At 39.4% G+C, this 26,842-nt stretch overlaps 2 protein-coding genes across 5 annotated transcripts in view; one reads left to right on the top strand and one right to left on the bottom strand.

The window, feature by feature from the left end:
- The window catches only part of LOC146648064 (phosphatase and actin regulator 1-like), a 49,847-nt gene extending 32,176 nt beyond the window's left edge, over positions 1–17,671 (bottom strand). The window contains exon 1 of the mRNA XM_085389924.1: positions 17,503–17,671. Within this exon, the coding sequence (XP_085246050.1) occupies positions 17,503–17,614 (112 nt within the window). The 5' untranslated portion in view covers positions 17,615–17,671. The remainder of the gene's footprint in view (positions 1–17,502) is intronic.
- A 541-nt stretch (positions 17,672–18,212) lies between these two features.
- Positions 18,213–23,704, top strand: LOC146648065 (NAD-dependent protein deacylase sirtuin-5, mitochondrial-like). 4 transcript variants are annotated; one of them, XM_085389860.1, is made up of 10 exons: positions 18,249–18,493; positions 18,619–18,643; positions 19,481–19,585; positions 19,897–20,030; positions 20,232–20,457; positions 21,128–21,215; positions 21,323–21,376; positions 22,161–22,284; positions 22,443–22,558; positions 22,715–23,704. In XM_085389860.1, coding segments are annotated over exons 2-10 (921 nt in total). In that variant the 5' UTR covers positions 18,249–18,493; positions 18,619–18,642; the 3' UTR covers positions 22,788–23,704. The 4 variants fall into 4 exon arrangements, with proteins under 4 accessions (XP_085245987.1, XP_085245990.1, XP_085245986.1 ...); XM_085389861.1 differs by lacking the exon at positions 18,619–18,643 and having other exon boundaries at positions 18,213–18,335; XM_085389864.1 differs by lacking the exon at positions 18,619–18,643 and having other exon boundaries at positions 18,235–18,276.
- The last annotated feature ends 3,138 nt before the right edge of the window (positions 23,705–26,842 follow it).

A 26,842-nucleotide genomic window follows, 5' to 3' on the forward strand; every position in this document is an offset into this window, starting at 1 on the left:
CAAATCAAAGGCAGGCTATATGTCGGCTGCAAGGAAAGAATAATAACGTGTGTCAGTGTTGTTATGTAACTACTGTGTGACGCAGTGTTGGTCAGGGCTTCACATGACTCACTTTTAATCAGCTGACCACAGTTCATGCCTTTTGTGACGGGGTAAAATGTTCTCTTTTTGCTATCTTTCATGAGTTTTTGTTGTTTAAATGTTTGATTTCTTTCACTTGTTTCATTTCACTGGTCACTGTCTATGACAACTCTAGTTATGGATCTTGGGTATGCATTGGCTCCATAGTTATATTCAGCTTATTGGGACTTGTTCTTGCATAACCCCACTAGTGTTCGCAGTGACATTCAATAAAAATGACACACCACGTTGCTTACTGTTCATTACTTTAACTGAACCACAACCATAGGGTTTTAATTCTTTTTTTTATTTTTTTATTTGGCTTCCATCCATCCATTCAACCGCTTATCCAGTTCAGGGTCACGAGGAGCAGAAGCCTATCCCAGCTGCCATAGGACACTAACACAGTGTTCCATGCATTTCAGCATAAATCTCCAAGATGACTGTGACTCTTAAAAGAAAAAGACTTTCATGTTGATGACAACATACCTGACACTTGTCACAAACTCTCACAATAAACTTCAACTGTCAGAATAAGCTCAGGTACAGCTGCTGAGAAGTGTCTGCCAGTCTATTCCGACTCATGCTCCTTCTGATAGAAATGCTGGCTCACAGCACTGTTTGCCAAGGAGTTTCAGTAAATATTAGTTATCTGCTTTTTTCCCCAAAAACTTGTGAGGCTGTGTAAAATGTAAACAACATCAGAATGCAATGCTTTGCAAATCATTCAAACACTATTTATAACTGACAATGCAAGGTACAAAACCAACATATCAGATGTTTAAAGTGAAAAATATCAACGTTTTTGGGAAGAATGTGAGCTCATCTTGAATTTAATGCTAGCAACCCTCAAAAAATGGTACAGTGGCAGCCAAACACTAATTTTCAACCTAGATCTTGTGTAATTTGGCATAGCATGGCCTTTTCTCCCTGTTTCCCTTTCTCAAGAATGGTTTCTTGACAGCGATCCTTTCCCTGAGATCATTTCTGAGCAGCTTCAGTGAACAGTAGATGGATCAACTGAAGGTCCAGATGTATCTCTCAGATCCTGTGCCAGGTATTTGCTGGATTTATTCCTGTTTCTTACGATATGACTTTTTGATACTGTTCATCTGCTATAGATAGTTTTCAGGCCTTCCAATTCTTCTTTTGTCCTCCACGTGTCCAGTTTTTGCCAATTTGAAAAAAAAAATAATAATAATTTAAAGACACACTGCACACCACACATGCTGAGCTATCGCAAGTTTTCAGCTAATATGTCTTTGGGAGTCACCTTGTAAGTACAACCTTTTTTGCTGTTTTTTTTCCTCAAGACAGAGTTTTGTGACTCTGTTTATTTCATATTTTGGATTCTGGTTCAAACTGGTTTCCATGGCTGCTTTGCAGATTTTAGGCTAAACAATCTTACAACTTCCGACTGAGCAGCCTGTCACTACAAATCTGCTGTTCCCATTCTCTGCGTATCTCTCTGTCTCTTCCCATCTGTCATTCTCTCACTGCATTATTATCTGCCTCGCTCACTCATAGTAAGACAGCACCACATTTCCTTGACACAATCTAGAAGATAAGATGATAAAAGTGCAGCGCTTTGCCTTTTGCACATTTTTTTTAATTTGCCACGGGGAAAATGTGAAGGATTTTATGGAACCGAATCTCAACTCTTTTATGAAGTTCCTGGCTCCACCTTCTGAATTAAGCCATATCTTTTTTATCGCAGGCAACAGAGTAATGTGACATGATTATGTAAAAATCCACAGACAGCAACACGTGTGAAACAATGTTAATTTATTTAAAACACGAGCACTTGTTATTTTGTTTGTTTTTGTAATAATTGTGCAGATACTAACCAGCTCAGCCACTTAAGCCGACAGAAGTGTTCATAGAAATGGTCACTAAGTGTCAGGGATTGTGATAACATGCCTGTAACTACCCTCTAGTAAACTGAAAATAAAAAGCTGCTCACTTCTCATTTCTGTCATATTTCATTTCCCTTCTTGTCTTGTTTATGTCTCCATAATCTTTCTTTATTGTTAATTAAACTGATAAGTTTTGAATGAAAGGTGCTGCCAGGATATGCTACATGTGGTAGGTGAAGTTAAATATAATTTACTCACTTGCATAAACTTAACAAAAGCAGCTGGGTAATTGCTTAAATATGAGTAAAAGACTAAATATGAATAAAAAGACTTTAGAAAAGTACATGCAGGTGTTACATTCTGCACTGTGTTGACACTGCAATCTGCTAGAAAACAAAAACAGAAGAACCTAAAATGAAATCATTGCAGTAGGAGGCATCCACTGCAGAGCTGCCCAGCTTTTTCCATGCAATAGTCTTTGCAATGCTGCCATCTAGTGGGGTCAGTTGGCATTTTGCCAACTCTAAATTCAAAGCACAAAAAATATTCAGTTTCGTCACCAAACATTTACACTGTGCAGCGACATTTATGGACTCCAAATGTTAAAATATCACGAACACTGTCTGTAATTGGGGGAAATATGATGATTTAACCCTCTCGCGTGCACGTTTGTGCGCCAAGACGCAGTGCGCAGAGTTACTTCCAAAGGAGAAGCGATGTGCTTCTGACCACCGGCTTCCATATTCCAGTTTTGCCATAGCTACGACGTTATTAGCAAGCAGCCATCTTCATCGCTAAATCAGGTTTTGTTAATTCAATTTTGTCCACTACAGCGCAGTGAGCGAGATATTAAAGGTAAGTGTTCAACACCCAACTAAGCATCAATAAATGCCTAAGTTGTGCGAGGTGATGCAGCACTACAGTGAGTTTCTCCCGTTTGCAAGTATCCAAAATCCTTCTGCTGTTTCCATTTGTGCTGCTCGGCTCCCTGCCTCCCTGTTCCGTGCTTCTTATCGTCCCTCCTCTGCAGCTTGTGTCTGCAGCTCAGTGGGAGATAGTGAAGCAGGGAGCTGTGATGTACTACGCTCTGCTGGAGGAATTCATTATCACAGTGCTGGAAATAGTGCCTGAGCCCCCCCCCCCCCACACACACACACACACACAGCGTACAGCTAGTTACCATGCACTGTACGTGCAAGGTAAGGAGTAAATACGAATATAAAATAATAATACCCAATCTTGATGAAAACGTGGAAGGGGCCAAATTACAAATTACCTAAATGGACAAATAAAAGATAACTGGCAGTCATTACCAAGCCCTCACACTCTGCAACATATTTACCTTCATAAGTAAGTTCCTAAACTGTCTACTGCATCTGAAAGGGCAGGGGAAGATGGCTGGCTGAATGGATTAATTGGTAATAAACGTAACAGTGATCAGTAATGATAATCAAGCAGCCATTCTGCATAATTACTGGCAATGAGTAATTCCCTTTTAAGTGTCTGAATAATTTTTCTACAACCGCTTGGCTGATAGTTTGACCCATTAGAACTAAAGAAGCAATAATCCTCAAAGGCACAAGAGCAAGCGTTGTCGATCACGTACTGCGCTACCACAGCGGACTGCACATTTTTATATGCACATCAGCACAAAAGCAGGCCTCTCTGCTTTTCTCCTGAATCTTGTTCATGGTGTCGAAACATAAACAAATATAAAGTGAAAGCATAGTTTTCACGCCAGATGAGAACAGGACCAGCGCACGCATTTCACACATTCACACTTAACATGCACATTTCCATTTTGACCTCCTCAGCCAGCTAAAATTGAACAACATATGCCACCAGGTGGTGCCAGAGATGTGCCTCAGTGTGGATTTCAGATCCAGTTGCTCTGCCCACAAACTATCCAGTGTCAACTGAGCAGAATGAACAGCCACTTTACAGAGCAGGATTCAGGGGTAGAGGCTCTTGTTAAACACCTGTCTGTCTTATATTTTTATATCTTTCTCTTTGTAAATTCTGTTGTTAGAAAATCTTCCAAATGGAGCTTGGCCCTAAAGATAACTCAGCTCTGCTGGCTAGATTGAAAAAAGTCACATTTTAATCTGAAGACGTTGGTGCCAGTACCTGAAAAACAATGAACAATGTCAAAAAAAATAAAATTATTATATAAATACATATGTCTTGCCATATGCTTGTTAGCAGTATAAATCAACCCAGAGCCAAGTAAAGATGAGGGCAAAATTATTAGGTATGAAGTGAAAAGGTTTTGTTTAGAATATCCCAAGAGCTTGTTTAACAAAGGAAGGGATTTTCAGCATAGCATTTCCAAACATGGTAGTTTTCTTTAGAAAGCATAAATTACTTCTATTTGCACACAATAACAGAATTATTTCAGAAAAGAAAAATGACCATAGTCAATATTTTGAACCCCCCTGAAAAACTGACATTTTTATAGTAGTGATGTGCTTTAACTGCAAGTGTTTAAAGCTTGTGAAACGTGAGACATACAGGTTTCACCTTTGATTAGAGAAAGTGTTGTGCCAAAAACCAAAGTTTGAATGTGAGAAAAACAATTGTTGACACTCATAAAGGAAGAGGTGGATATAGAAAGTTATCACAGCATTTCTGAGTGTCAAGAAATGAAGTGAGAAGTATCATCAAGGAATTAAAGAGAGCCACACAGTACAGAATAAGACAAGCAGACGTAAGAAGCAAAAGATATCAAAGTCTTTGAAAGAAAACTAGTGAGAGATGGGTCTACAGACCCCACATCATCTGGCAAGACACTAACAAATGACTTAGCCAATTCAGGAGTTGTAGTTACAGAGCAGACAATCATTAAAAATGTGCACAGGAACGGACTGTGAGTTTGCAGACCAAGAGGAGATCCACTTCTGCAAAAGAGGCATGTTCAAGCCAGACTGAAGTATGCTAATGACAACCTGGAGCTTGTCCTTTGGGCAGACAAAATTAGAGCTCTTCACCCACAGAGACACTGCATATGTTTGGAGAAATAATGGAGAGGCATACCACCCAAAGAACAGGTTGCCTACAGTGAAACATGGTTGGTGGGAGTATTAGGCTGTGAGGATGCTTCAGTGCATCGGAAACTGGGAATCTCATCAAGTTGGAAGGGCTCATGGAGAAAGAATATGTGAAGATTTTGAAAAAAAAAAAAAAAAAAAAGTTCAAGCAGTCAACAGAAAAAACCCTCCTATTATTTACTATAAACCTAATAAAATAAATGTACAGTCACTGGATAGCAGAGTATTTATAAATGTGCAGAAGTATTGCAAGGAAAGTTTTTTTTTTTTTTAAATTAAAACCAATACTGGACTTACTATATTTTACATAACCGTGTTTAGAGTAAAACAACAACAACAACAACAAAACTATGTGCTTATGTTTTTACTGAATATTGTCACATCTATAACTAGTAAGTAAGTGTAAGTCATTCACTTCCCTGGGAGCCATTCAAAGGCATCCTGAGACAAACATTTAGGTCCAGAAGTTTTTGGGCAGTAACACATTTTCTTTTGTAGTTTTGCTTCTGTACACCAGCTCAGTGGATTTTAAATCAAACAGTCAAGTTGTGATTGAAGTGCAGACTTTCAATTTGAATTGAATTAAAATTCAGCTTTACTGTTTTGGAATTACAGAACTGTTTGTACATAGTCTCAAATTTCCAGAGGTATCAATGTAATTAGACAAAATAACTTAATTTTTAAATTTAGGAATTGTTTTTTAATATTTGGATGAAAATCCTTTGCAGTCAATAACTGACTGAAGCTGAGAACCCATGTACATCACCAAATGCTGTGTTTCCTTTGTTGACATGCTATGCTAGACCTTCACTGCAGTGGTTGCTTGTTTGTGGGTCTCTCTGCATTCAGTAATGTCAGTGACTGAAAATCACACTCATGCTCAACTTATTGGGTTGAGGTCACATGTTTCAATTGTCATGAGTTTCAAAAATAAATGTTTTTGGTGGTTAGGTTGCCATTTTTATTCTACAGCTGGTTGCAGCTGAGTCATATCAGCAACTAAAGTTGGACAATGATGAAGGCCATGGCTGTCATATCATGATTCATGTGTATTGCTAAGGATCAGCAGAGGCATAACTCGCTTTGAAGTGAGTACAAAAAGGAAAGAAAAGACAGCCTTGAAAAGATAAATTCAGAAATGATAAGGAATGTAGGGCAGCAGCCTGTTGTTTTGAGTGAACACCAAGGAGCCTCCGTTGAAGTAACACTTCAGCCTTTTAATGAAGGCTAGTCAAATGACAATACAAACAAAAATAATAGTTTTGTCATTTACAAACTCAGAGGAAGGCAACAAGAAACCTTTTGAGTGTTTTGTTCATGGCCAGAGTTTTGGTTCCGGTAGCAAACTAAAAAGGCACGAGATGACTCAAAAGATTTTGGTTCTGAGTGATAAACAGAATTGGTTGCTTGGGTTCTCCTAGCCAAAGTATTTTTTGTGAGAAGATAAACTTACATCCTAAGCCAACAATTTGTATTTGGAAAAATTATTCTAAAAAGTAAAAATGAGCTACCATCAGTGGCTGTGGCACCAACACATAACAACTCTTCAAATTTCAACAATATTTAAAAGAAGACCAGAAGATTTGTGTGACAGCCAACAAAGTTCTACTACCCTAACTCATCATCCCAAACAACAACAGGCCAAAACAACAAGTTTTTCTAGAGTGAAGCAGGACCTTCAAATGTTACAACAGTGTCAAAACCTGCTGCATTTGTGGGATTTTTTGGTAAATTACTTCTAACTTGACAAGACACACTAGACACCTCTCAGCGCAGAGTCCTTGTCATTGTTCTTATTGCTGGAAGGATTTTGATAACTATGAAAAATGCGAGACATACAAAGAAGAAGAATGAATTTAAATGGAATGAAAAAGAAACTGTAGCAGCTGCAGAGGGCCACTTGGTTAAATCTAACACCATCAAGAGCACCATGTGTGATTAGAGACTTTCAGAAACTCATGTAAGACACTAATCCAAGTCAAGTTAGAGACTCGTATCCCTGATACTTTCTTGTGGTCGTGCAAATTGGTTTGATATGAGCAGAACAACAACAAAAAAGCGTACTGGTGTGCTGACTGCCAAAATGTTACACAAGCCAGGACTACTAAAGGATCATGAAAAAGTTCACACTTCATATCTCTCGCTTATCTAATTCTGCACCAGACAAAGAAGACCATTCTCACTGTGGGAAACGGTTCAGTACAAAAGACTGTTTGATACACATATGGTGAAGCGTACAGGGGGGCTACCCATGGTCCATCTGCAGGAAGAAATGCTATCAAAAGACATACCTCAATCAGCACAAACATGCAGGACCGGAGCACCCATTTGTCTGAGATGTGCCAAAAGCTTTACAAGAAAATCTCACCTCTGTGACCACAGAGAAAAGGTACATTTGGAAGTCAGTCCTGTGGACGTATTGAAACTACTTATGATTTGTTTTCAATCTATAAATAATCGTCTTGTGTAAATGCCTGAAAAGCTCTCATATAATATTTCTGCACTGTATACATGACAAATTTTATAATCCATTAACAGATTTGCACATAAACTAAAACATTTAGTCTGACAATGTGAATGGTTCATTCTGCAGGGATTGTAAGTCTAAAATATGCAGATCTCTGGAAGATTTCTCCAAGAGCTCAAGAAACCCAAAGCTGTATAATTTAACAAGGCGGAGCCAGACTCTTAATTGGAGTGATTCTACATGAATTCATTCCAAATGGGAAGTCACAAAGACTGCTTCCTGTGAAGTGCACATCCACAAGGGTTATAAAGTGCTGAATTATCTTTAATGACTTACTCACAGCATGAAGAAACCTAATAACTGTAGAGCAGAAACAAAAGTTAACAGCCGACAAGTCAAATGAATAATTTTTCAAGCAAATTGTCTGCATGGTAAATTTGAGACATTACTACTCGAGGTTCTGAAAAAATCTGAAAAACTGCATTGTGTCCTTAAAAATGGATGATTTCATCAGAGCCAGGGTTCTGAATCATCCTCAGTTTAACAGCCTTCTCACTAACTAAATGACATTACACGTAACGTGCTGTACTTCACCAAATTAAGTAACAGACAAATCTGTATATAACAGAAATATATTTTCACTGTTTGTTTACACGCGCACGCGCGCGTGCACACACGTATGGGTCCTCAGTTATTTAGAAAAAACAAAAACAAACAAAAAACAGGACATTTTCTGTAAAAAAAATGGAAAATTGTCCACTTGATGAGCTGCAAATCCTTTCTTTTAAAGACTGAGACAGTCAAATCGCTGTTCACCTGTGTTAGGCAACTAATGATTTTTCTTGTATCAGTCAGTTGATGAAATCAAAGGAGCTTGCAAAGAAAAGCGTCTGGACTTCTTTAAGTTGCTTGAAGACGTTTCACCTCTCATCCGAGAAGCTTCTTCAGTTCTAAGGTCAAATGGTGGAGAGTCAGGGGGGTCCTTTTGTCCCTATGTGGGGGGATACTCCCACTAGGTTTATATCTGGGACTCTCCACCATTTGACCTTAGAACTGAAGAAGCTTCTCGGATGAGAGGTGAAACGTCTTCAAGTAACTTAAAGAAGTCCAGACGCTTTTCTTTGCAAGCTCCTTTGACTACGATGACCTGGATGACTGAGAATCTTCACAGACAGTTGATGAAATGTTCATAAAGCTCTTGCGAGCAATGTATCTCTTTTATGTAAATGACATATTCAGTTAATATACATGTTTTTAATCAGTAACTAACACAGTGAGCTTTCATTAATAGAGCTTTGCAACACTTTTGAGTGTATGAACATTTAAATTGCAAAAAGTGAAAGTTGCACCAGCAGGGAGCAGTGGTGCTCCAAGGACTGCCCTAATTTCATCTTCCAGAGGCAGACTGTAATACACTGACATATCATATTCATCTCCATTATAATGATATACATTTTCACACATCCTCTCTTATGAAATGAAGACAGGCAACAGGCTTTAATGACTGCATCTTTCAAATTTGAAACGATTTTTGGACAGAACATTGTGCTGCTGAACATTTGTATCTGTCTTTTATGGTTTTACAGGACAAACACACGACTTTGTAAAACTTTCCTTACATTGGTTGTCTAAACCATCAGCCTCTTCTGTCCCAGGGTTTCAGGTTTTCCTTTTTACTGTTTTTTTTTATTTGTCTGTCAAGTAAATAATTGTGTTGCTATTTGATAAATAGCAACTTTTTGTTTAAAATCTCTTGTTGTAAGAGCACATTAGATGTTAATCCTATTTGTGGTGATCGTGGCTCAAGAGTTGGGAGTTCGCCTTGTAATCGGAAGGTTGCCGGTTCGAGGCCAGGCTTGGACAGTCTCAGTCGTTGTGTCCTTGGGCAAGACGCTTCACCCGTTGCCTACTGGTGGTGGTCAGAGGGCCCGGTGGCACCAGTGTCCGGCAGCCTCGCCTCTGTCAGTGCGCCCCAGGGTGGCTGTGGCTACAATGTAGCTTGCCATCACCAGTGTGTGAATGTGTGTGTGAATGACTGGATATGTAAAGCGCTTTGGTGTCCTTAGGGACTAGTAAAGCGCTATATAAATACAGGCCATTTACCATTTAATAAAGCTAGCAGAAAGGAAAAGGACAGAGTACCTCATATTTCACTACCAGCACAGAGTCTTTTGTAATACAGTTTGATTATATTTGTAAAAAACATCACAGTATTTGAGAGCAGGTTAGTGGAAACTGAAACAGAAGAAATTCCACAAAATCAAAGCAATCCCCAATGAGCTCTGCAGTAATTAGTGGCAGGCAGACTGTGCCACTCCTCTTGGATGTTCTTGCTGTCTGTGTCTGCAGACGCTCTGAGTTTTCTCTGACTAAGTCTTTCATCTGTCATTCTCTCAGAGAGCAGCGCACTACAGAGGGGGCGCTCAGCTAAAGAGCTTTGGTCCCCTCTGGCCTCTTCTGGCTCTGATAAAGTTAAGATGAATATCATTTAGTTTCAGGCACCGGTAGCTCAGTAATATAAAAAAAAACTTCACATCAAGAATTTTCCTGATTGCTGATGACCTACTGAATGACCGCTGCCACATATTTTCAAAGTTTAAGGTGTAACGCACTACAGTGGTGCCTGCATTATGAATGGCTGAGTGACAGGACAATATCTTTAATTAATCATAGTGACTCTGAATGTCCCAACAGAGGGATAACAGCAACAGTGAAAGGGAGGATTTTGCAAAATGGTACAGAGAGCTGGCATGATGTATGGTTTGGAGATGGTGGTGCTAACCAAATTGCAGGTGGTCGAGCTGAAGATGTTACTTTGGAGAAAAGTTTAGAGAGGCAAGGCTGAGATGGTTTGTGCAGAGGGAGGATATACTAGTAGTGGATATACTGGACAAAGGTTGTTGAAGGTGAGTTGTTGAGAGTTACCAGGCAGGAGGGAAAGAGGAAGACCACATAGGAGATTCATGGATTTAGTGAAGGAGAGGGTTAGTGCGGAAGAATAGGAAACTAGGGACAAGGTGAGATGGTGGCAGATGTTATAATGTGGCAACCCATAAAGGGAGGAGCTAGAAGAACAACTACAGTATGGATGAAAAACCCACCACTGTGTTTCATATTTTTTTAAGCACTGATAAAAGCAGTCTATATTAAATTAATATAAACGCTTCTGTAAAAGTGTAATGTTCTTGTACTTGAATGTTTTAAAGCTCACATGTTGAGAATTAGTATGTGATTACACTGTAGCTATTTGTTGTTAATAAACAAAGAATAAAAATGATGCAGTCTATGTTCTGCTTTGAGGCATTTATTCATGGTGTCACTTGAATTTGCTCTGCCGGGAGAGAATGAGGTGGTACAGTACCCATCTTGATGTTAACGCTAGAAATTGCCAATGAACCTAACCCTTTAAAGCCAAGTGTATCATATTTGATGCATGACATTTTGTGAGTTTTTGTCTTCTACATCAGCAGCGTGATCCTCCCCCGCCTGAAAAACTGAAATCAACTGCCTGATATAGCAAATAGGATTCCAACTGAACAAACTGAAACTCATATATGCAAATTAATATTAATTTTTGTAATTAGTCAGAAGGTTCACTAAACAATCCATTTTCAAAAAAAATACTTTTAAAAAATATTTTCTTATTTCATGGATCAGGCTTTAAAGGGCTAATCAAAAAAGGAGCATTATTTAGCTATAAGAGATCCTTCTTACATTTGGGAAGTTGAAGCTGGGCTGTATATCCATATACACATATATAACATATACAGATGTTGACAGTTGATGTTTTAAAAGAATATATTTGACTTAGAAAACAATATAATGGCAGATTGCATACTGCCTGGAAAATGCAGGCATGATTTACAATATTGTTTTCTTAAGGAAAACACAACACCTTTTTATTTCATTTGAATAGTTTCATTCCAAAATAAGCTCTGCACTATAACATAAAGTAACTGCTGAATATTATTTTAACAAAAATTTAAAAAATGCCTTTTTTTTGGACTACATAACAACTAATAATCCAAAAAATTATTCCATCAATATTTTTGTTGGAATAAATATTCACCTAGTTTAAAAATATTTGTCACAATATAGCTTAGGTTTACCATTAGAAAAAGGATGCAATCTTAAAGGAGGGCGAGTGGTGCAATGCAGCTTTGATTGAACTGAGTCCCAGGTTTGCGGCAGTGTTGAGGGGATTCTTACTCTGTGAAGACACTTACTCAGCAGAAAGATCCTAAAGGGCTGGTGCACTCTGGGAATTGCATTTGTGACACCTGTATCAAATTTCTGTCTTCATACATTCGCCTTCTCCACTTAACAGATTACACTGTACGTCTCTCAACTGGCTGACACCATCTGCTGAGAACATACATTTTACTGTCACTGCAGATAACAGGGATATCATCCACCCATCCATCTCCTGGATCCTGTGCGCAGTCTACGCTTGTGTTTTGCATTTTATTCCTTCATACGCAAAGTCATTCGATGCATGTGGCCTTACATTCTTTCAAAGCAGCATTAGAGAGTAATAGTGATTCAGACAGGGTTCTCGAGTCTAGTAATAATTGGTCCTTGGCCATGCTGCCTTTTTTATTGCAGCGGAATCCTTACCCATCTCTATCCAATGTGCATACACACTTACTATAAATAAAGCCCATAAGTACATCATCGTGCTGCGTTCTTCGGCTTGCGAGGCTTTTTGAAAAATGCGTTATTTCTCAGCTGGCATGTGGAAAGCATATCACAGCCAGAAGCCTTTTCCACACTTAAAAGTGTGACACGGAGAGGGCGAGAGATGAAAAGAAAGTGAAGAGAGAGAAAGATTGTTGAGAGAGAGAGAGAGAGCTGCAGCTTCCTGCAGGCTGTCGTAGAAGACACCTGCCTGTCTTTTAATTTTTTTTAATTTTTTTTTTTTCCTTGAGAGGTTGGCAGGTGTTCAGGCCAGGTGACACTGATGGTTCTCTGATGGTTCACGGAGCAGGAACATCCAGTAAGAGTTCTGGATATAGCTTTGCTATTTTCTGCTCTCATTTACCCACTCATGTATTATTCAGACCCGAGATGCTTCAGCACAAGAAGGCACATTTGCAACCAAATAGAGAAGATGGGTGCCTGTTGTTTTTTCAGTCTCTCATAAGATGGTCTAAAATGTCAGCCACGCTCTGTATGCTCGTGTTTCAGAAATTGCAATGGGGGCTATGCGATAAATCACAAAAGACAGAGATTGAGAACTGATATAGATTTCTTGCTGCTTATTATCACTACTTTGTTAAACACATTCGCTAATTCCCTCTAACGTCTCTACAGACAGCTGAAGCATTTCAAATTCTACAGCCTCTGCACTTATTTCAGCCCCACTAGGTCATCAGAAATTCACTTTTCCTTTTAAAAAAAAAGGGCTGACAGCTTGAATTGATGATTGCTAATTCTGGTGGAAGTTGTCCTTGCAGTCACCTTTTACATTAAACTGGCTTAGATCTTCTTCTGTGGAAACAAATATGTATATTTAAATGCTGAAATAGCAAAAGGTAAGACAAAATAACTGCTGGCATCTTGCAAGGAAAACTACAGTTACATTTCTCCAGTCCAGTACAGACATACTGTAAAAGCTGTCATGTAAACCCAGCTGGCGAGCAGAGCTCTGCAGCAAAAATTTGCCCCGTCCCACCATGCATCTGTGTATTGATTGTACTCTTTAGGACAGCAGGCACTGCAACACGGAAAGAGAGAAGTAGAGAGCGGTGGGTGGTGAATGAGTTGAATTTGGCTTTTTTTAGCTTAATGTGGTTGCAGCACAGAAGCCAGGCTCAAACATCAAATTGTGAGACAGACAGAACGTGTCCAAGTGAAATGTTAACGCTGCTTCTCTTTGCGTCTTTCCACGTTTGGCTGTACATCTGAATTTGCAAGAATGTCTAGGATGAAAAGCCTCGGCATGCACATTGTGCACAGGCAAGACTGCAAATAAATATTAAATAAAATTTGCACAAAAGCCGAGGAAAGTATCCCAACATCTGCAGTGCAGCCAAGTCTGAGTTTATTTACATGCAGGCCAGGTATAAGAGCGGGAGCTCCAGCCTCCAGGCATCCCCACACAACATCCAGCTGTTTGCCATAATTAATATTTGTATAGTGGGTGTGCTGAGACTATTGTGGGGTATGAAAATCTTTGAAAACTAGGTGAGGAAGCTGGACTGTGTGTTAAGTCTAGAAAAACAGAACAAACAATGTACACCCACAAAAATATCTAAAGATAATAGTGGGAATCCAAACTGCCATAAGCAGGATTTTTGTACTAAGTGTTTATGAAATGATTAGCTAGAGGCAAGCTCTGTGTGGATAACATTTCAACACATCTCAACAGTGTGACAAAGTAAGAAAAGTGAAAAATCTATCTACTCCATAATATCAAATTGTGATTTTATCAATGTATTCTGGTATTAAAACAGATTGTATCTGACAATAGAAATATGGGAATCAATTATTTTCAACAAAAGGAGAAATGAGGGACTGAGACAGAATGATAGGTTAATTGTGATGGAAAAGATGTGAGAAAATCCAAAGAAGTCTGATCAGTTATCAGAGATATTTTAGTAGAAAATCAGAAGCGCCAGCTCCTTTTAACTGGGAGACTTTCTTGTGTGAAGCAGACAGAAAACAGATGGGGCTGTAGTCGAGCAGCTGAATGATAAGCGAATAAAAAACCAACAAGGCAAGCTCTTCCAGTTAAACAATGCTGTGTCAGCTGGCAAAGCGCTAACAAAGAACTGACATGTATGCACACTTTGTCTTCACGAAAGTTTACAGTGAAACGAATGCACGAGCACAAATCTCTGTTTAGTTTTTTGTTTTTTTGTTTTTTGTTAAAAACCCATAGACAGGATGCTTAGCTAAACAGTGATGATTCTCTGTCAGCTCACAGCTGCTATCCCAGACACCACGCATGTCTGTGTGTGTGTGTGTATGTGTGTGTGTGTCCTAATAATATAAAGCATCATGACAAGCGGTACAGACTGGAATCAGTCTTGACACATAGGTCAGCCGTCTGTCAACACCTACACCCCCTTTCGTGTTTTATCGTTGACAGCAACGCGGTAACTGATGCCTTTATGTTATTATGTCTGTGTGCAGAGCCATTTAACTGCAGGGCAAATTAGATAAGTGCTGGCTCTAAACAGGTCAGTGCAATAAAGCCATGTTTCATACGTGAACCCTAATTCCATTACAAACCCTTAGAGTACCTCTTATTTGTAAGCCTCAGCCTTATCTCTGTAAAAGTCAAAGTTACAGCAAAGACTGGGGACGCCTGATCCATGCATGGGCTAGCTAAACCTACTTTTAGTCTTGGGGGTAAAGCAAGACAAGATATGAACCTTCAGTTCATCTTCTAATGATCGCACAGATAAACCTTCCCAGATAAACTTTGCAGACATGAATGAACACAAAACATAATAATCCCGTACAGGATTAGTGGTGTATTGATCATAATCTCATTATGCTCTCTTTCATTTATTAAAGGAAACAAAAACAACAACAACAAAAGCCAAAACATTTGTTTTTCATTTACCATATTTTCTTTCTGTGCAGAGAACTGGGGTGTGTTTAAACCATTATAAGAGTTTAAATGCATGACAGGTAACTATTCAATGTCTTGCTGTGAACTACAGAGAGATAATTGCTTAGTACTTGCTTCACATACTTGGCAGCCCTGGTCATTTATCTTTATTAAGCACCTGGGTGCACAAGCACAAGACTTTTGGTTTCCTTGGCAATAAGCAAGCTAAATCCTGCTCCACTTCTACAGGTGGAAGTGAGTCAACAGCACTGTTGTACAATTCGCCCCCGTACCATCTTTATGCTTTGTGTGAGCTCGATGGTAGAGTAGGAAAATAAAAATGAAGCACAGAGACAACTGACAGTGTCATGTCACTGACAACAGGCTCGTCTCCACAGGCCAAACACTCACTGGTGAAAGCAAAATAGACTCGAACTGTTTCTTTTTTCCCCTCTTTTTCATATGTCAAGAAAAACACAAGTGAGCATCCGGTGCTGCCTGGGCTCGCACTGCACACCTGGGAGCTGTCAATACAGCTGCCGTGCAATGACAAGCTGCACTGGAATCCAAGCTGTCCTGATGTGAGACTGCACATGCTCCGCTCTTCAAGCATAAAACTGCATAAAATACTCTTAACAAGCGACCATTAACTGATTTCAAGGTTTGGCTTTTCAAATAGGATATGTACTTTGTTTATCCCAAAAAGCTGGGAAATTACTTTGTTGCAGCAGCCAAAACATGTAAACCAGCCTTGAAGCAAGTATTAGAAAGGTGGGAAAAGAAAAAGCTTAATTTAACTGAAAAAAGAAAAAGTAAAGATCTGAACAAATCAAAATCTAAATATAATACAATCTAACAAAGGACTTCAGGGGTTGTGGTATGAGGCAGGAAAGATTTTCTTTATGGGAGCATTTTACTGCTTATTTTTCTTGTAAAGGACTATGATGATGATGAGATGAGAAACACTTTATTTATCTTACATTTGGGAAACAATGATGATAATGATAATAATATGTGAATAATATGTGTAGATGATTTTCTTCCAAGCAAATTTCCTGTATTTTATGAATGTCTTACTCTTTGAGATTTGGAAGTGTTGCTCGGGGTGATGGGGGAGGAATTAAAGGTGCCACATTGGGTATTTTCACTCATTTTTAGGACACTTTGCAACCAAATGATTCATTGATGAATTACTAACACATGATTTCATAATGACGCGACACTGCTTTATCACTGTTCAAACTTCTTCTCATTAGCACAGTAATTTCATCTAAAGCCATCCTTTATAAAGATATTTGTGATATTCAGGTGAAAATATGTGCCATTGTGTGGTAGTTTCAAATAAAGAAAGGATCTTTTGAAAGCTACAATACATGGACATCTGGCCAACATCCAAACCTTACACACTACAGACATGGCAGCTTCAGCACCCTATACATTTTGCTGAGTGGATGATGGGTGTGATGCCAGCAAGCTGATACAGCAGGACAAGAGGAACTTCGCCAGCTTATTATATAAAAGCTTTATGAGAAAAGAAAAACAGCAGGGCATGTGATTCAATTAATGAGACCAATAAGAGAAAACCACATTTTTGGCTGTGATACAAAACAAGCTATCAAACATCCTTCATAGTAGGCTGCTAACTGGCGTGACTGTGATGAGATCTGTCGCCGAAACAGACTGTTGGATGCAGCTTTGTAGTGTATCATAATCACACTGTAGTGCAGAAGATCTGAATCCGGTTGACTCAGTCAGCATAAAATGCCAAATCACCATGGTAACAGGGGATGCAACACACTTTGCACAGGGTGATGGAGACGGGAGACTGTTCGCCACCAGCATCATCTCGGATCAATGACAGCTGTTTATAATGCAGTGATTAGAATCCGAGAGAGAGAAATACATGCAGGACTTCGGACATCCCACCTGATTTTTTGTGCACCACAGCCAAAGCTGGGGCTACTACAGGGTCACGTTGAAGATTTTTTTTTTCATTATTATGTAACTGCGTTGAATTACAGTGGTAGCAATTACCAAACGCTGACGAAATCAAAATCCACACGAGACTGCTATTTAAAGCTATGAAATAAATAAATAAATAAAAATGTAAAAATCTGTATATTTTCTGTATTCTGGAGTTTTGCAGCGGACACCATGCCTCAGCGTTAGTCTACAAAGTTGCATAACATTTCACTCACATTTCTCCCTCCCTTTCAAAAATATCTAAAGCTACCCATTAACAGATTTTGAGGATTAAATCCCACACCCCAAAAAACTGTCCTACAAATCCACACATTCTGTGGAAGCTCATTCGCATAAAAACAGGAGCGTATTTTAGACCGTAATCTCCTCACTCCACCCACATCATTGAACGACATCTGGAAAGGGGGACAGAAAAAACATCCAACAAGAAGATCTGAGAGCATGACGGCTGGATGGATGTGCTCTTACCTGTCCGCATGCTGGAGGAGAGTCGTGCTTCTATAAGATATGGTGTTTCACTCTTGGAGCGGAGTCTCCTTATCGGTCTGCGGTCTGTGCTGTTGGCTGGAGTGGTCGCCATCAATTTTCACCCAGTGTCCAGTGGAGACTGCTCTGGCCGACTGGGGGCAGATGCAGAACCACGGCCACTCTCACACGCTGGGAGGTAGCTATTGATGACGGGAAGGAGCGAGAGAGCGAGAGAGGGGGAGAGAGAGAGAGAGAGCAAAAGAGAGAGAGAGAGAGAGAGAGAGAGAGAGAGAGAGAGAGAGGCGTTGGTGGGTTATGACATGCATACACTACACAGTGCGAAGGGATATATAAAGCCATGATATGATCATTTCATTATCATTGATCAATTCAGATTTTTTCACATGTAAAAACTGAAACATATAATCTCAAATTAGAAGAGATTAGGACTTTATAGGTTACGATGTATACAATTATATTACGGTTAAATACATTTGTGCTGTATGGAAATAAATATTTTTTTCGAACCAAAATAATTACTTATAATATATCTGAAATAATCTTATTTGATAAAATCTCTATCCGTTTGTCAGAGCTTTTATTTTTTTAAGCATAAAAAGTTGAAACCACTGAATCGTTAAACCTGAGAATGAATGAATCATCTTGAATGAACTGCAATTTCGCCAACGCGCCAGCAGGTGGCGGTCACGCTCGCGAGTACTATTTACGACAGTTTGATACGTTTACGGCTGCTCACGATAATCAAGCGTACAGGTAAACAAGAAAACTCGTTGTGGCACTCTGCTCTGATAGAAGGTTTATATCGCAGCGAGGTGAGCACAATAAATGTATTGTAGCAAGTTTATTTAAAACACGCTCATATTTGTAGTATCAACAGATACATGTTCGGATGGACTGGCTACTTCCTGCTTATTTGACAGCGAGCACGATTTGATCCCTGTGGCTACTCCTCCCCCCGACTTTAAAACGGGTACATGTCGACGCAGCCGATGTTTGGAGTTTGTTAATGAGTTTGCAACTTGTTAGCTGCAGTTAACAATGTCTTCTTTTCATTAATTCATCGGCTGAAACGCTTCTTTGGGTTATTTTTGGAAGAAACGCGCGACAAAGAGCCGCAGCAGTAAGTAGTTGTAACGTGTACTCGGATTGTGCAGAATCTTTATAGCCTTTAACGCCTAGATTAGCTTAAGCACCTTTTGACATGTTTTTTTAACCTTAGGCTTGACATCTCGTTAAACGTAATAGGTAGTTTATTCAGGTTAATGGGCACTCACTTTTGTCATTTTCTGTTATTTTCCGTTGGCCTCAAAGTAGGAAGAACTGGCAACCTTCTTTGGGTTTAATACGCGACATTCGCGTGTCTTATCGGGGCCTAAAAAGGCAGGCTATCTGAGTTACGTTGCAGCTGTATTCATTTACGTGCCTTTTTTGTATTTATATTTCACTGGCATATAAAGCAAAACAGGCACTGAATTTTGCATTTATTGTCCTTTCGGAAGCGCCATTTGTGTCTTGTGGCGACTGTCAGATAAATACAAGTAAAGCAAAACAATAAGTGCTGCAGCAAAGTGAGCGACTCTCATATCAACTGGATTTGTTCATCAGTTATGCTACAAGGTCTAAAAGACCTTCCTCCTGATGGCAGTATGATGTATTTATCATGTGTTGTGACACATCACAGAGGATGTCTCACCCTGTCACACCACCCAGGACTCCCAAAGCTGCATCATACTGTTTTGTTGCTGACCTGTAATCCATGTTTACGTGGATTACACCACTTAACCACCAGCTACACATACACTTCCACTCACTGATGTGCTATGATTTAGATCAAAACCTCTTTTATACTGTGCTTAAACGGTGACTCTTACACTGTCCCTTCAAACATCTTGTGTGAGCATGCGTGAGGTTACACATTGGATTTTCAGCCTTTTTCTATCTTTATCTGGTCTTCCAGTGACAATGCTTCTCCGAAATCGAGCTGTCGTTGCTCTTGGGCTTCGAATGTGCTCCTCTCATGTGACCAAAGGACCGCTGGCTGATGCAGTGAAACACAGCTCAGGTAAAATGAACACTTGTGCATAGTACTACATAGTACAATGTTTGAGTTACATCATTCTGTGACATATAGAACCCGAGTAAGAAGTCAGTTCATGAAAAGCAAACAACTAAATCCTGATGCGCTTAATTAAGAAGTAGGAAGTGCATCACGGTAACTGAAAAGAAGACAGGCTGCTTGATTCTATCGAAATTAAAATGATTATGTTTTTTTCTTAACTCATCTGGGTATCATCATTATGTCTGAAGGGTTTCAACGCTTGCAATTGTGCTTTCTGCTCTGATGTAAAAGTAGTTTTTATTATATTTTCCTAGACATGTCTGAATTCCGTGAGGTGTTTTCCAAAGCCAAGCACATAGCCATCATAACAGGAGCTGGTGTAAGCGCAGAGAGCGGAGTACCAACCTTTCGTGGAAAGAATGAGAAGTGGAGGAAGTGGCTGTCTCAGGTAACTCATAAAGAAGCAGCACACACTTTTACATGGATGCATTTTATTTTTTCTTTTCTTATTTCATTTTTTTTTTATTTTTTAGGTTGTATTTGTGTTTTCCCTTTCAGTTAAATATGCCTTTGGATTGTGCATTTTGATGGCAGCCTTCTGACCTTTAAAGTCTGTGCTTAAAACACAACCATGTGGATCTGTCCTCAGGACCTTGCAACGCCAGAGGCCTTCTCTCGCGACCCGTCTCGAGTCTGGGAGTTCTACCATTACAGAAGGGAGCTTGTGATGAACAAGAAGCCCAGCGCTGTCCATTTGGCTTTAGCAGAATGCGAGGCTCGGCTGAAGAAGCAGGGACGCTCTGTGGTCATCATCACTCAGTGCATAGATGACCTGCACCGTCAGGCTGGGTCCAAACATGTGCTCAACGTTCACGGTGAGGAGCAGAGCAAGTGACAACAGATACAAAATGCAAATAGCAGCTGTTTAATTTCATTACGTGCAGGATTATGTAAAAACTACCAGGAGGAATTATATGAAACTTGGTTGCAAGCTGGAGCATGACAGCATGCCTTGGCAGAGAACTGCACTGTCAGAATGGCCTTGCTGTTTTTGTGACTCACTACCTCCATGTCTAGTTTTGTGTGCTAATATTAAAAGAATTTCACTCTATAGGTATCTTCAGTTTCACACTCAGTTTTAAGTTCTGAAATTGAACAACTTTTCCAGTTTGTGTTAACAATGTACAGTCATCCTAAAACAACTTGTGTAGATATTAGTGGAAACTTTGACAGCGCTGTTGTGGTTTCGCTGGGATATGGAAAAATCTGATTCATAGTGGTTGGTCTCTCAAGCCCACAGATTTAGTCAGTAATTTAATGTCAGTGGAGAAAAGTCCAAGAAGTGTCCTGCTCAAGTGTTAAGTTGGCCTTTTAGAGGAACATTTTGACTGGCTTCTCTATTTTCATACTGTTTTGAGAGTGGCCAGAGTGCTAAAACGTTTGACTCACCTGCTAAAATCTTTCTTCTGTCTGTTCCCACGAGATGTTTTCTGTGATCCCAGCACTCTAATGTGCAACAGCTGTGTTTTCTGTGTGTAACTGCAGGCAGTCTGATGGAGACGCGCTGTATGAGTTGCGGTCATGTGTCAGTGAACAAGAGAAGCCCCATATGTGCTCCCTTAAAAAACAAAGGGTGAGTAACAGAACCTTTGAAATACCAACTCTTACATTGATCAACATAAACCTCCAGCATGGGTGGATCACTCTTTAACCCACAGTCTTTGCTGTATTAATGTGCAGTGACCCTGGCCCAGATGTTCCTGATGCCCAGATTCCTGTGGATAAGCTGCCAAGGTGGGATTACTTTCATGCCATATTAATAACACTGACAGACAGATTTGCTAAGCTTTTTGTTTTGCATATACTGTAGTCGGTCAGACGCAAAATTAGTTTCCTCAAATTCTGTATTCTGCACCAGTCTAATAAGCAAACTTATTCTAATTGCATATGATTATGCAAACACTAAGCAATTGTCAGCTTGGCTGTTTATGCACTGTGTGACGTTTACATATTTTTTTGTGTAATTCTGTGTGCCTCACCGGGAAATCTTTCTCCCCTTTCGAAAAGCATGTGCTTGTTAGAAAGGAAACAAATATCAAAAACATGGAATCTTTTTAATAAGAAAACACAATAGCTACGAAAATGCACACTTAAGGGAAGCATGCCATCTGCATTATTGTGAAGGTTTAGGTTACCCATCATCTCCACCCACCTCCGGTGACCCTGTTGTCTCTTTGAGCTGCTGCAGGCCTGCAGGTTTTTCCTGCTGAATGAGTTTAAACTCAACTCCAATGTTCCTGTTAGTCAGGTCAGTTCTTCCACTGGGGGGCAGCAGTGCGCTATAAATACTTCAAATCCAGTTTTGCTTATAGGTGTCACTGAAAATATGGCTGAAAAGTTGCACATTGACATCTCCTGAGAAAACGGCTTATTCTTAGATTTTATCATCTTTAATTATCAAGCATTTGGCTTTTCTGGCCACATCTTTGTCAGTGTGGATAGAATTTGAAAAAGTATGAGACCATTAACATGAGGACTTTATACTGGAGGAAATGAGGTTTTATACTGCTCTTTGTAGGTGTGAAGAAAGAGAGTGTAATGGTCTTCTGAGGCCCAATGTGGTGTTTTTTGGGGAGACGCTGGACTCTCACATTCTTACCAAGGTGGAAAAAGAAATTGAAACCTGTGATCTTTGTCTCGTGGTGAGTCATTTTAATTTCAATATGCACGTGTGATATATACTGTATTCTTCCTGTGTAGTATTGTCATGTAACACAATTTTGCTAAGAAATTACTCGACCTGTGTTTTTCCCATATAAGTTGCCACTGGAGGTCATTGTTGATTGTTGTTTTCCTATAGGTGGGAGCATCTTCTATTGTTTACCCAGCAGCCATGTTTGGCCCTCGTATTGCATCCAGAGGTGTTCCAGTGGCGGAGTTTAATATACATACAACACCGAAATCAGAATATTTCATGTAAGTCAGTCAAATAACACAGTCCTCATTAAATAAGATGAAGTTAGACCACCTACACGCCCTTCAGACGTACAATTCTCACCTTCAATGTGTTTCTCTGTGTGTGTGTGCGCGTGTGTGTGCGCGCGCGTGTGTGTGTGTGTGTGTGTGGCACAGGTACCATTTCCAGGGTCCATGTGGAACTACACTGCCTCAAGCTTTGGCACAACATGAGTCAGAGGTTTTTTAAAAAAAACACCGGGCTGACTTTTTCAACATCAGTTAGATTCAAAAAAACAAAATAAAACCTACAAGCCAGTGCAGCCCAGACATTTCTTAGAAATACTCCAAATCTCTTTAAATCATTGTAGCTGTTAATGTGCTTTAAGGTATTTTGTAAATCATTAAGCTTCTTGACAATTTTTGAGATGAATTTCTTAATACTTGAAAATGTAGCTCACTAACTGGAATCAGATCATGATTTTTTTATGTTACATGATATCGTGTGAACTATGCAGCTTAAAAAGGAAAGGGAGAACATGCATGTAAAAATCAAAACAAAAGTCAGACATCAAAGGGTATTCTTTCATAATGGATGTTAATGAGAAGATCATTAAATGTTAGCACTGTTGTTCTCTAAAATGAAGCTGTAGATCAACATATTACTTCTGGTAGAGTATTCCACTTTTCTCTTTCTACCGCATGAAGAGATGTACAAATCATAATATAATCTAGTGCCTTTTCAGACTGTTTACACAACCTTGACCAAATGCTTGCTTTAAGTTTCAAGTACAAATCTTTCAATGTTACAGAGATTTATTCCAGTGTACAGAGTTTGCTGTTGACCAAGAACAGAGAGGAAGTGAAAAATTCAGGTTATGCCTGTCATTTACTCTCTATGCTGGGTAATTGTGTTTATTATGACATGGGTCTTGTTATGTTACATGGATTATCCATCATGCATTTGATATTTTTTTTTATATACTTCTCAGTGTCTGTATTACAAAATGATGTGTTTCATCTCTTGGTGGGACGTGTCTAAAGAACAAAAACATCTTCTTTGTCCAAAACGATACGCACAATGTGTCATGATGTATTTCAGTAAGACTGCCAATACCTTTATTAAAAAACTCAATACAATAAAACACTAAATTGATATTTGGTGAGAGCTTATTGTGTTGATTTTAAAAAAGTCATAAATGTCTTTGGTGAATGGTAAATGGGCTGGTTGTTGTATACCTGTTTCTACTCCACTTCAGCAATGTAAAGCCTTGGTAGGTTACAGTACCGGGCATAACGAACCACTTGGCAAAGGAAAGGAAAAAAAGAATCTTTTGGCACTTTGCTACTGTTGCAAAAACAGGTTTGGGGCTGCATTTCAGTCAGTGGTGTTGAAGATATTGTCAAAAATGATGAAACTAGGAACACAGAAAAATACCATTTGTATCCATTTTCCTAGCAAAATACAAGGAAGCTACTCTTGTAGAGTCCTGCATGTGCAGAAAGTGAACAGTAGATGCCAGCGTGTAGCTTTCTATCTCAGATGTTGCTTACATAGTGATGTATAATTCTGCACTGAGAGGGATACGGTGGGAAAAAAAAGGCCTCTCAGATTCGGCTCTTAGCATGCATGAGTGAGAGGAAATGCAGATTTAAGTACCCCTAGGCCATCAGTGAACCCAGAGTTGTTACGACTGAGCTGAGCTGAGGAAACGATATCAAGCTCAATCATAATGCTGCTGAAAATGGAAACAGTTTGAAGTGGAAAGCAAGGCGACACAAGGTGGCCTCTGTTGTCCAAGCTGATTTCTTACAGGGATCTTGATAAATTGCATGTTTTAAGACTATTATTAGAATTAGTGTGTCTTTGTGTTACTTTTTTGTTAGCCAATTGCTAAAGTATATTTTTCCTTGTGTAGTTTTTATTTTTCCCTAACTTTCTCTTGTTCAGGCTATGACTAATTGCATCATGCAGTGTTTAACCCCATAAAGCGAAGTTAACCTGCAAACACTGGTGACTGTTTACAGAGATGCTTTAGACACCTACTTACAGAAACTAACAAACACGTCACCAAAAGAACCACCACAAAGGCTACAAAACTGTTAAAAGCTGCTGTGTAACAAAAGTCTCTTCTCGCTGCTATGTTGTGTTTTCCCCGGTTTGGAGACACTGGCCCGGTTCATGCTACTGGAAATGCTTCTCAAGTGTTTTATCTTCATTTACCGACTGGGCTAACATTGTTAAGTCATTCAATGGAAATGAGAGAGACAGAGGGTTAGGAGTCATTCAAATTAGCTTTGGAAGGTTATGTGCATTAGACAGTGTTATGTTAATATGATGACAGTCATAAAAAGAGTTATCCCAGGAGAGCGTGCGTGTATGTGTGTGTGCGAATGTAGCGGCGAGCACATGCGAACTCACACAGGTACGTAATCTATCTTTGGTGTCTCAGGGGAGGCTCTTCGGGTTGGTTCGTTTCATGCACGCTGTAGTTTCAGCGCTGATTATAAATTTTTTAGCTCACACAGCATTGCAGCACCGCAAACCCAAATATAAAACCACAAACACACTGCAGCTGGCCCACATTGGTTAAAGAATAAAAAAACCCCACATCCATAATATCCTCCCTCCCTCCCACTGTGCTGCTGTTGTTCATCAATTAGCATCTAAAATCAATTAAGCATATCAACTGTATCTTATAATATATGTCATCATCACCATTGCCATGATTAGATTTCCTCATTTCCTTTTCTATTATTGGTAGCCCCCTTTAAGGAGAGGTAAGGCCAGGTCCCATTTGTCATCAGGAGAAAAGTACATGGAGAGGCACTTAAGAGAAATCTCAACTGTCTGATACAGTCATTTCTGGAGCTGATGTGAGCGAGGCTGCCAGAGAGAGGACAGCTACTCTGCCAACTCCTGCAGCTCATTCATGAATGCAGTGGGCAAGAGGAAAGTGTGGAAAAGTTCTTGACTGCTCCAAAAGCCTTAAGGTTAACAGACTTGCCATCTTTGGTGGAAAGGCAGGAGATGTTTCTCTGTCTCTGTCTCTGAGCGAGAAGGCAGACTAAGACAGTAGATGGCATGTATGCAGTTGGATCTATAGAATGATACAGTTTTGATAATTCTGCCTCTGTACCAGCAGAGTGCTTTGGAAAAAAATAAAATAGAAGAATTATGCTGCTCCCTTGTATAAAATGCTCTGCAGCTGCCTTCAGTTGCTCCTTGTTTGCGGGCTTGTCCTCATTCAGTATTCTCTGCATTAACTGAAAATCGTGCTCTGTTGGTTGTAATCAGATGACTGACTTGGCCAATAAAGAATATCTAATTTCTTTTGCCTTGAGAAACCCATTTGTGACCATCTATGAAGCTGCCAGAAGCTGCAGCTTTTGACTAAATCTGAGCAGAGAATATAACCCTGCACGCTTCAGAATGTATCCTGCCACTTCTATAAACAGACACATCATCAGAAAGCGCTATTTGCACTTGCAGTCATACATACCTGACCTAACAGTTTAAAGCCACATATTGCTTTTAATGAGAGGAACTATATGCATGATAGAATCCATAACTTGTTTTGTTGCAGTCTCTGCACATCAAAAAAAAAAGATGTTTGATTTGATGTTTGATTGGCAGCTGGACTAGTGTTTACATGTGCTTGCATCAGAGGTGTAAGGCGCCTGAGAGTGTGTGTCTTGTACTGTATTTGTGCTGGTGTGATTTTTCATTCTGTATACATGCATATGACAAGAGGAAGTGTCAGACCAAACCAGGTCAGGCTGGTAGAGGAGCTGTGAAAATTGCACAGGGACATACTGTACCTTTACAGTTACATCGAGCTTGTCAGTGTTAGGCATGACATGACTCATTCTGCCATTTCAGTGTTCATTTTTTTCCAAAGAACTTCTGTTTACATATTGGTTATATAAAAGGCATTGCAATAATAAGTGGGCAAGTCTTAAAAAAGTAACTACATATTAAAGGATCTATTGTTTATAAAGTTAAAGCTATGTAGGATGAATTGTAAAAACATGGCCGCCCCAGCACAAACTAATTACCAACATAAAAACTGACCAGTTATTTTCTTACAGTTAAACAGTTTGTCATAGTTTTTCTGGCTTACAAACTAGACTTGGTTTGATACAGGCTTTTTGACAGACCTGTAAAATGTGTGTGATAAAATAAACCAGCTATTCATTTTAGGCAACAGATTGGGGACTATTGAGTACAAAAACCTTGTAATTGCTGTTTATCCTTGCAGTATATACAGTATATATACAGTACCCCCAAACCATCGTATTCTA

The sequence above is a fragment of the Rhamphochromis longiceps genome, linkage group LG18, assembly GCF_057381845.1.
Source record: "Rhamphochromis longiceps isolate RC_006_pf linkage group LG18, R_longiceps_female_GT1.1, whole genome shotgun sequence".
NCBI classification, from domain to species: Eukaryota; Metazoa; Chordata; class Actinopteri; order Cichliformes; family Cichlidae; genus Rhamphochromis; species Rhamphochromis longiceps.